The sequence below is a fragment of the Mercenaria mercenaria genome, chromosome 2 (assembly GCF_021730395.1).
Source record: "Mercenaria mercenaria strain notata chromosome 2, MADL_Memer_1, whole genome shotgun sequence".
Classification (NCBI taxonomy): Eukaryota; Metazoa; Mollusca; class Bivalvia; order Venerida; family Veneridae; genus Mercenaria; species Mercenaria mercenaria.
In genome coordinates this window covers 87287886-87299308 of record NC_069362.1, presented here as the reverse complement: position 1 = coordinate 87299308, position 11423 = coordinate 87287886, and the positions used below count along the sequence as shown (strand labels likewise).

At 35.2% G+C, this 11423-nt stretch overlaps 1 protein-coding gene across 1 annotated transcript; it reads right to left on the bottom strand.

Moving 5' to 3' along the window:
- Window positions 1–3966: 3966 nt before the first annotated feature.
- Window positions 3967–5889, bottom strand: LOC123562880 (uncharacterized). Its single transcript, XM_045355471.2, has 2 exons — window positions 5665–5889; window positions 3967–4707 (listed from the first exon to the last, which is right to left on the bottom strand). The coding sequence occupies exons 1-2, from the start codon at window positions 5733–5735 to the stop codon at window positions 4410–4412; spliced, it is 369 nt and encodes a 122-aa protein (XP_045211406.2). The 5' UTR covers window positions 5736–5889; the 3' UTR covers window positions 3967–4409.
- Between the last annotated feature and the right edge of the window lie 5534 nt (window positions 5890–11423).

Sequence of the window (11423 nt, the reverse complement as noted above, 5' to 3'; positions counted from 1 at the left end):
TTTTTCTTTCACTTTTGACCAATGTTTTATGTTGGCTTCAGTTTATTGGTCAATTCAGAGTTGTTCCCCTTAGATTTTCTTGGGTAAGTACCATCTCTAAATATTGCTATTTTTATTTGAACCAATCAGACAACTTGTTCGAATGTCAAAGAATAAGAAAAACTTTGCATTCAATCCAGGGATGGAACCCGGGACCTCTCGCTTACAGAGCAAGTGCCCTACCGACAGAGCTAACCGGCTATCTGACATCTTTTGACATAAAAATTGTAGATATCAAAACCCAAGGCTTTTTAAAGCTTGCAGAATGTTGTAAGTTAGCTTTTGATTGGCTAGCGGAAGGTACGTCAGAACGAGGCTATCAATAGCTCGTTGTCAGATCCTAAGCGTAGCGTAATAGGAGATGCACTTTAGTCAAATTGCTATCTCTTAAGCTTTAATAAATTGTGTGCGACAACCTTAACAACATTTAATGGTAGTGTCATTATGATTTATTATATTAAACACTAAAGAGACATATTGAAGTTAAAAACCATGAAAGAATGCATATCAAACAGTTAACTGGACCGGTTCATCATGAATATAAAGTCTAAGTAATTAAATTTATTTATTTATTTATTTATTTTGGATTAACTATTTTTTCTTTAAGCTGTAGTGCGAATTATGTGATTGCAAACTTTTATGTACGTATACCAATAAACCTCACGCAGCACATACCTTAAATAAAATACACGTTAGATGAAAACTGAGAACGCCTGGCCTAGGATCACGAAAATTAATTGGAGGTTGATCATGACCAGCAGATGAATCCTTTTGATTTCAGGTCAGTAGATCAAAGGTCAAGGTCACAATGACCCAGAAAAGTAGAACGTTTTTTTGCCAAATAACTAGAGAATGCTTTGGTCTAAGACCACATTTGATACGGAGGTAACTTATGACTGGTAAATGACCCATAATTATTATTTTGAGGTCAGTACGTCAAACGTCCAGTGCACAGTGACCAAATAATGTGTGTCCCTTGTGCAGTTACTAAATGCGTCAAGTGGTGGTGGGGGGTGGGGGGGGGGGGGATTTCGTGTTCTATGAACTCCTGTTTGATTTTGGTTTTTCTAAGTAATTTGAACAAGTTTCAGAGGAAATAAAAGTATTTCAGAAAATTTCCAAGATTTACTTTACCGAATTAATGTTACTTCTTAAAAACGATTCAAAATTCAAAGGAAAGTCGCGATATTTTATTTCATTATTCAAGAAAATAGTTTTAATGTTTATATAAAATAAAAAAGAAACTAAATTGGTATATTTGATTTCTGAGAGAAAACGCGGTTGTAAATAATAGTAATTTCAGATTATAGCAATTAATGTTGTTAATACACAGTCTTAAACATCAGGTTGAATTTTCGGCTTGAGTGACGTTTGCATGCCATAATTGCATGTAGTTATCTCCAAGGTTGTGTCAGTACAAAGTATATAAGCTTTTTTTCAACTTATTGATTTTGTGCATCGTCTTGTATGGTGTATTGTTGTATGTGCATGGTATCAACTTATAGTTGTTAATTTGATAATATTTTAAATGAATCAAATCGATAGCTTTCCATTAATTTGTCTCCTATAAAGAGATAAAAGTTGACTTTAGATGATGTTTGCTATAGTTATGTATATCATTTATTGACGCTGTTGAGATATCTACGATGGCACTAGAAAATGCTTCCAAGAGTAATATATAAAAGATAGATAATACAGCGTCGCGTTAATGATTTTCTGTTAGAACTCAAACATACCTAGAGTGAATTTCTTTGATTGTCAGCATTTCTGAGATGGCTCAAAGTGAGATTAGTTTTTAGTGAATTAAGGGATCGAAAGTTTAAATAATATCTTCAAATCTATGATGCGTCAAAAGTTGTAAATTGATTATAATTGATATATTCAAGAGGGCAACGTTAACTAGAATCTATAAGAAAAAGGAAATAATAGAAGGGTCTGTCAATGAGATGTTATAAGCCTTTATTATTTACAGATACCATTGCCAAATTGATCCGAAAATTAGCAAGTACAAATTTGGCAAATATGCCTTCTTGCTATGTTTATCAAGTCAAAATTGAATTACCACTTTGAAACTGACTGTGATATATGTAATATGTTTTACATAGTACTCTTCTCAATTAGTCAAATGGTTATGACTTTTGTAAATATTTCGCCTGCTATTTATATGTTTACAAACATGGTATTGTAGCTATTCAATTATGTCTACAATATGGACATACATTATTGCCCCCGTATTGCCAATCTGTAAAACAAAGAGACAAACGATGTTACAGAGTGGAAACACACACAACACATTAGTAAATTACTTTGTTGTCTGACAGGTAATTCATTTAATAAATGTATTTCCTCATTACCATAGGAAAAACTTTGTCGACAGAATTGACTTTATAAATCAATTTTTGTTCTACGTACGACACTTTTATTAAATTAGATTATTCATGTATTTGTTCAGTTTATGACATCCGCATTAGCGTTCCGTAAATACAATACTCTGTACAACGATATTATACAGGCATTTATTATATAAACCATTATATATTATCGGCGCCGTGTTTATATAGGGGCAGGGGGAGATACTTAAGAACACACATATTTTAGAAAGTATTAGATATAGAGTCATCAAATACAGTAGTTATATTTACCATTTGAATGGATGCGCCTTGTTTTTTAGGGATGTTGTAGCGGGGTGGGGGAGAGAGTTGGATTTTACTAAATAAGCTTAGAGTTATGACCATTGACAGTCAAAAATGTGAATATAGGTCCTAAATTTTGTGAGACATTTATCTCAGGAAGATATTTTGTCTAGAACCAACGTAACAGCATTGATACACTGCATGCGACTTTGTGCACCTGGGGTTCAATTTAGGAATAACTAAACCACCCCCTCCTATCGCCTAATATCTATTTAAAGTGTTTCTATCTTGTGTTATGTGATTATGTTTTGTAGTACTTATACCACATAATGACTCTCACATTCAACCCAAGGTAATTTGAAAATTTAATTCGTCTTTTATTGTCTACAAGTAATCTTTGAACGTACAGTGTTCTATGGATACATATCTAGTAGCAACAGCATCGCTTTTTTGTTTGAATGACATCAGTTAGTCATGAAGCACATTTGCCAAAAACATTTTTAAGTTGTGACATATACCTTAATTATAAATGGGTCCTTAGTGGCCGAATGGTTACAGTCACTGACTTCAAATCCCTTGCCCCTCATATGTGTGTTCAAGCCTCGCTTGGGGCGTATGATTCTTAATCTAGCTGGCTTACAAAAGATCGATGGTTGTACTAAGGTGCTCGCCCTGATGAAATAATGTCTGGAAGGGCAGCTGGGGTCGTCACCAGTCGCCATATGTCCTATTAATGTCCTATAAATGTGTCGGTGTATGCCAATTATTTTCTTTCCTTATTACTCAAGATTCTTTAATAATTTAGTCAATTAAATTTCAGTTTAATTACCTGCAGCGGGACAAGAACTCTAGCATTAGATGACAACCAAGAAACGATTGCACATCAATATCTTATGTTTATGATAATAGAACATATGAGCCGTGCCATAAGAAAATCAACATAGTGGGTTTGCGACCAGCATGGATCCAGACCAGCCTGCGCATCCGCGCAGTCTGGTCAGGCTCCATGCTGTTCGCTTTTAAAGCCTATTGGAATTGAAGAAACTGTTAGCGAACAGCATGGAGCCTGACCAGACTGCGCGGATGCGCAGGCTGGTCTGGATCCATGCTGGTCGCACACCCACTATGTTGGTTTTCTCATGGCACGGCTCATATAACTTTGTCCTTTATCGATCTGAAAATTTATCATGGCGGTGCGATTGATAATTTGTTACATTTGTGCAGCATTACTGCTACAAACAACCGAGACAGCTGCTACAGTATATTACAGTAATTGACTTTATATTCAGGGTTTTTCAAAACATTTTAATAAGTAATATATATTCAGACAGAACTGATGTTAATAGTCGAGCTTCCGTGTGATACATGAACATATTGAACTTGAAATATTGAAGATATAAAGGATGTGTTTATTCGCAAACCTAGTCTTTCAGATATACCCATTAAAGCAAATGTTCGGAAGCCAGACAAGGTGGCTGAAGGTCCAAATGAATTAAATGCACGTAATTTTTGGAGTATAAACTGTAAAATAAGATTTTGTGGGACACACTGTATTTTGAGTTTTAAACTTTGAAAATAAAACTTCAGTTATACCTGTTTGTAAAATATTGTAGATTGTCCAGAGTTTTTCTTTAAACTTGTCATGTAGAATTTTATTTGAGGAAATATGAGGACTAAATTAAATCTTAACTGTCAACTGAATATTGCAAGTTTATCGTCATATTAATTTGTCTTTATCTATATCTCACGGTTTGACATCGCGGTTACATTCAATTTTCTATCAGTATTTCCCTCGTTAATAGTCAGTTGTCTAATCATGTTATAACTGTTTTTGTTGTACATCAAAATCACAATAGATACAACAACCAGTGTCGAAAATACAGCATACACACTTCTAAGTGACAGTCTATGACAACATGTGACTATTAAAACAGCAAAACAGATAAATCCTAACATCATTTCACACGTGTGCTTTCTTTCGTGAGTTTTGTTTTGCTCCTTTTCCTGTGCCATAATTTTCTTCTTTGTCTTTTTCCTGAAAGAGAATTTGGAGTCATTCTGAGTGCACAGGAACACATATAAACATAGATTGGGATAGTGTTTTATTTTTACTATGGAAAAATGAATAAAACAGTCTTGATGGCTCTAGTTTCACAGCTCAGATAGATAAAAAATTTTGGTAAAGTCATTCAAGAAACACTTCCGCAAAGATACTTTGAACACTGGCCTGCAGATTCAGGGAGTAATATTTTTAGATATAAGGAAACACACCACTGCTCTGTTTTTAGCTCGTCTGATGTTTTGAAGAAAAAAAAACATGCGAGGTATTGTCGCCACTTGATCATCTGCGTCGGCATTGGTTAAGATTTTTGTTTAGGTTCACATTTTCTCAAAAAATTATAACAGCAACTGCTTTATAACTTTTCACACTTGCTTATCATTATTAGGGGACTATGTAGACCAAGAGCCAATTTCTAAAATATTTCTGGAAACAGAATTCATACAGGTTTCGTACATTTACTGATGAAACGTTTTGAATTTAAGCCTACAAGATTTATTTTAACAGGTAGTTTGTATTGCATTTGCTAAAATATACCCAATTATTTTCATGCAATTTTGTCTTGGCATTTGTTATTCATTCCGAGACATGTTTTAATGTATTCGTAGTAACGAAACAAACAGGCTCAACTTCATTTCGATATCTAATAATTATAATAATAATGATAACGATGATCAAAAATGATAAAAACGAAAAATATTAAACCAAACATAGGCAACAATAACATTTAAAATCACCAGTTTAAATTGAAAACTTCAACCTGAAATAATGTTATTACGATGAGCGTTATAAATGAAGCATAAAAGACCTTGATCTCTTGTGTGACAAGCATTTGTGAACGCCATATTACAATATGTCGTTACTTATTAAAGAAATTTCTGTTATTAATGAAATGCCATATCTCTTTATGTACAACGTAAAGAAAGTGTTTACCTTTTCTTAAGACGACCTTTCTTCCAGCGAGAACGCCCTGAGAAACGCTGACTTAACACGTATATCATCATTCTGCTACTACAATTGACACTACACTCGCGTTGAGACTTATCAAAAGTATATTTACACCGTATATTCTACTTTCAGCTAATGCATTTTTAAAGGCTTCAGAATTAAAAGCTGATAAGAGCGATGCTAGAAGCTGGACTGCTGCTATCCGATCAATTTTACAAGCTTTTGCGATTCTGCTTCACTTACATTTTTACCACAGAGAAAACGGATTGAAAACTGAATTAAAACCTGAATATAGTTAAGTTTCGAAATTTATTTAAAGTCATTGAATAGATATCAGTTTTTTTTCCACACATTATGATTGTATTTTGGAATCTAAAACTGAATCGGGTAATAATATATATCTATGTGACACAAAAGAGGATGGTGACCCTATATCGTTTTGTTGAGTACATAAACTATTTAAAAGGTCTATTTACTGCAAAAACCACAACTGCATAAACAACCGCCAGACTTATTCATGATAACTACAGTATTTAGCCCAATGAATTACGGTTGTGATATCGTTTGTCAAGGCCGACTTCAAGAACCCACTTTGCAACGGAACAGCTCATAGAAACAAATCCAACATGCTACCAACTGCAATACGGTCCAAAAAGAAATGGTCCGCAAATAAAACCTTTAATATATTACATTGATAGTCAAACATGAAAACTATAGTTGCATCCTAGGTGATTCAAGTTCGCTACGTAGAACTGAAACGTGTTTCTGTCTAGTTAAAAAAATATCAATTTCAGACGCCAATAACGCCAGTGATATGCGACGACCACAGTTACCACGCTTTCTGTGCATGTCAATATCTTGATAAGTAAGCATTAAATTATGATATTTTCAAAAAATGTTTCAAACAGAATTTTTGCTAGGCACCGAAACTGTACTTTCTCATCTCCTCTTTCTCAGCTTTATGCCAAGCTTTGTGGAGAAAGACTGCACAAGGCAACGTTCAATCGGACCAAACATGATTTTAAGTAATACATCAACGGAGGAGCAGAGATTTAAATTGTCAATATCTACATTAAATATAGAGCAATACATTGTCAAACTCCCGCAGTGTTATAATGAATAAACATAACATGCTAACACAGGTGCAACTCACGCTGTGGTTACATTACCCACTCATTACAGTATTATAAAGGGTGTTTAAGTTTGCCATTGTGACATTATAACGTTCGACAGTTTATCATCATGATATAAAAAAGAAGAAAAGATCATTTTCTTAAAACTGTGCACGTTCCTATAAGTTTCTAGTATGCATTATTCTAGTACTCATCAGTTAATTCACCCAACAACGTGATAGATATATGCTTATCTCTCTTATTAAGTACTTTGAAAACATTTGTTCTAATATTTCGCTTATTAATTAAGGCTCTACTAACTGCATTTTGCATGTTAAACTAATCCTTTTTCATACATTTATCTTCTGTTTTGCGTAATGTAGAATTGTATATATTGTAAACATTGTTTGAAATAAAATTATGTTTAAACTAATACAAAGTATATTTGCAGATGTACATCTGTAAATTCCACTTGTAGTGACTTTAATGCTTTTTACAAGCAAGACTTTCATACTCTCTGAATGTCCACGGACTCTGACCAAAACTCGATAAAACATGTTTATAGGCATAACAAAATAACGACTAGACGATTTGTTATAGAGTCAAAAGTGGATACACTATTTTTTAAACGTTGCAGGAACGACGGGGGTTCTAGAGCAAAGCTTACTACGTACAGACTGGCGTTCTGTTGTAGATTGTTAAATTGTTTCTGAACTAGGAATAATTTTACTTCATTCTGTAGTTCATCAACGAAAGCTATGAGATAGCCTTTCCGTTTGTATAAGAAACAAAGTCTGAGAAGAAATAAAATCATCTTAAAAGTAAATGGATAGCAACGGTGCTCCGTTAGGGCCAGCGCCTGCTCCCTATGAACGCGAAGGGCAAAGGTACAACGTACGATGAAAAGCGCGACGGTACTATAGCGAAGCGCAAAAGTACGATGACGATAACACGACAGAACGATGGCGAAGCGCGACTGTACGATGGTGACAATCCGTCGTTCTGTCACGTTGCCATCGCACTGTCGCGCTTCACCATCTTTCTGTCGAGCTTCGCCATCGCACTGCCGCTTCACCATCGTTGTGTCACCATCTTACTGTCGCGCTTCGCCATCGTACTGTCGCGTTTCACCATCGTACTGTCGCGCTTCGCCATCACACTGTCGCGCTTCACAGTCGTAGTGTCACCAACGTTCTGTCGCGCATCACCATCTCACGGGTGGTAAATGCGCAGTCCAATTCCCACTGGGAATAGGCTTAAAATGGGTTGCGCGAAGTCCGGTGCTGGTGTTGCGCATCAATATAAATTATACAAACTCGAGGTAGGTTTTTTTTGTTTTTGTAAATAATGACACATTTACGAGTGCTTGCGAAAAAAGCAAAAAGCTATTTGACACAAAAATGAATAAAGATCATATGTTTGAAATACCAACTTATCAATTTAAGAATCAGCCCTGTTATCACGAAAACTCTGCTGTCGAACTGACAAAAAGTATGGAATCATGAAAAATGCAAATTTTCTAACTCTTGTGCCTTCTTTCTGGAAACGTGAAGCTTCTAATGATCACACACGTGTAAAACAGTAATTACATACACTTGAATGAAAAGTTGCTTTTGGGGGAAAGATTAAAACAATCGGGAATGGGGTTGCGTCCCGGGAATAGAGTTGCGTATATACATTATATACGTTATGATGTATACGAGCAACTCCATTCCCGGTGCGCAACCCCATTCCCGATGATTTTTTTGTCAACTATGTCCTCGTAAGCAGGATTTGAAGCAAATGATTTTGATATCCGTTACTTTATAACAGTTGAGTTATCATAAAAAGCATCAGATGTCCTCAGATTAGGCAGAAACTGCCATTTTTGTTGATTTCGTACTTTTTTCACGCTTCGTGTCGCCAGAGTTAATGTGATAATAGAGCTTAATCATAAATTACAAACCAGATATTTTACATATATGATATGTATCATCACATTTGTGCCGAATTTCATTTTGCTTTTTTCGAGAAAAATTATTCTTGTCTCATACTAAGCAAAAGCATAATGTCACATACCTCAATTTCGTCTTTTTTATGCGCAACACCAGCACCGGACGTTGCGCAACCCATTTTAAGGATGTAGGATCGATTTTTTTCTAACGTTAAGAATTTTTTCATACTCTGTGAGCTTGAAGAACATTAGTTTTCAAGACAAACAAGAGAAGAAAAAACAGAGGTCATCGAACTCGTTTTAATTTTATAGGGCATTTTCTACACCCACTGTTTAAGCATTTCCGAAATTTTGTAAAATTGAAAAAATGGTGGTACTTTATAAAACATATAATATCCCATTTAATGTTATAGGGATTTCCTGTCTTACAGGTTAATATGAATACAATGTGATGTCAGTATTATATAAGCATAAATGTCACTTACAAATCTCTTTCATTTTAATATGTTGACATGATTACCCCACCCACTTTATTTTCAATGGAAAAAAATGTATTTAGATCTACAAAAAAAAATTCTGACGGTAAAGATTTTAAAGATATTTTGTAGCTTTAATGACACAAAAAATGCTTTAAAATGGAAAGAAAAAAGTAGGGGTCATCGTGCATCTAAGAGATTTATTAAGAAAAAACTGTCAAAAACTGGTGAATTTTGATATTTTGTGTTCTTTTTTATTTAATTTATATTTTCTAGATAAAATAAAGCGATACCTGAAAATGTTTATTTCAATTATAGCTTATCATTATACATCCTTAAGGGTATTCCCAGCGGGAATTGGATTGCGCGTTTACTACCCGAATGAGGACCGACTTCGATCAAACTCTGTATTGCATAATATTCTCAACTCTGTCCAGTCATCAAATAATTGGAACGCTTTTCGGGCACGGGTATTATTGAAATGAATATCACCAGGCCTGATGTTATTTAAATGAATATCACCCGGTAGCTATTATTCAAACGAATATCATCCGGGTGTTATTCAAATGAAAATCCCCAGACAGAGTGTCACTCAAATGAATATCATCTAGCACGATGATATTAAATAATATTATACCTTAATATTGTTTGAAATGTATTATTCAAAAATAGTCTCCATTGGTCTTTGGCTATTTTACATGTTTACTTGAGGTAAAATAAAGATGAATATCAACCGTCAGGGTTTTGTTTAAACGAATATCACCCGGCTGAGTGTTATTTATGAACAAAAATTCTTCTTATTCAAAATTAACCTCTCTGTTGAAAAATAGATAATAATATATTTACAATTGTTTTGTGAGAAAATGTTGTTTAATCAGCTCTTATATTTCAATAGAGAAAAGTGGAAACTTCACAGGTCTCTCAACACGACAAAAACGAAAATGTTGCAGGCTCTGTTTGATTGAGCCTGTTCATGGACGGTAGTGGAAATGCATGCTACCGTCCATGCCCTCTAGCCCCGGGTTGAGCAGAACTCAACATTTACACATGCTAAAAGTACAAAAAGCAATTTGAAACGTTAAAAGTATATATTGTCAACTTAAAATGATAAAAAATACTGTAAATTATTTTGAATAAAAATAATTTTATTTATTTTCGAGAAATCACGTTATTGGTTGCTAGGCAAAACAATAAAGATTTATAACTGGTTCCATAGCTTTTTTTATCTTCTGGGTACCGGCGTTTTTTAAACCGGTTTCAAGCTAATACGCATGATCAGGTATTTTGCTATAAATACCGCTAAACCCGTGCTCTTCATTCACTTTGCATTACTACATGGTTGTGTCAAGAAAAAATTTACTAAGGCCAGAGAGAAAAGTTTTCAAGGTTACGCTATAAAGAAACATTAAAATGCCACGCGGTCGCCGGAGACAGGCACAGGCTAGACGTGCATTACCGAGGTAGGAGAGAGACATCGAACAGGAGGAGGAACAAAATGCGCCAAATGTTCGGCGTAATTTGAGAAGGAACGCTGCCAGAGACGAGCAGAATGACCAAGGTCAGGGAGATGTCAGGGGCACCAGAGGACAGAAAAGGCCTGCGGCTGACCTCGAGGACGCTGTAGACGAGAGAAAATCATATGTAGGTCGGTACACGTGTCAAGACTTTAACAGACGCAACTGTACTTGGCAAAATTGCAAATTTCCTCATGTATGCTCAAAATGTTCGGGGCCCCATCCAGGCGTCACATGCTCTAAACAAGGTTCATCTGTAATGAACCAGTCTGGTTACTCACGGGGTGGGCAGTTCCGCCCAGCACAGCGGAATCTTTTTCGCGGCAGACCCTTTGTTAGACGAGGCAGTTATAGAGGCCCAAGAAAAAATTAACAGTTCTTCAAAACAAAGCACTTCCACCGAACAGAGTAATTTGGACGTTCATAATTTGGCTCAAACGCCAGTAAACGTAACAGCCCTTAAAAATCATTTAAAAAACTATGACGTCACCGAAGCAGATTTCTTGTTAGATGGATTTATGAATGGTTTTTCGTTACAGTATACAGGTCCACGTATCGCACGGGATTCAAAAATTTGCGTTCAACTTTGTTAAATCCCGATATCATAAAACTACAAATACAAAAAGAAATTAAAGCAGGTAGGGTGGCTGGCTCATTCAAAGAAAGGCCGTTACCTAATTTAATCACTTCTCCCATAGGATTAGTGCCA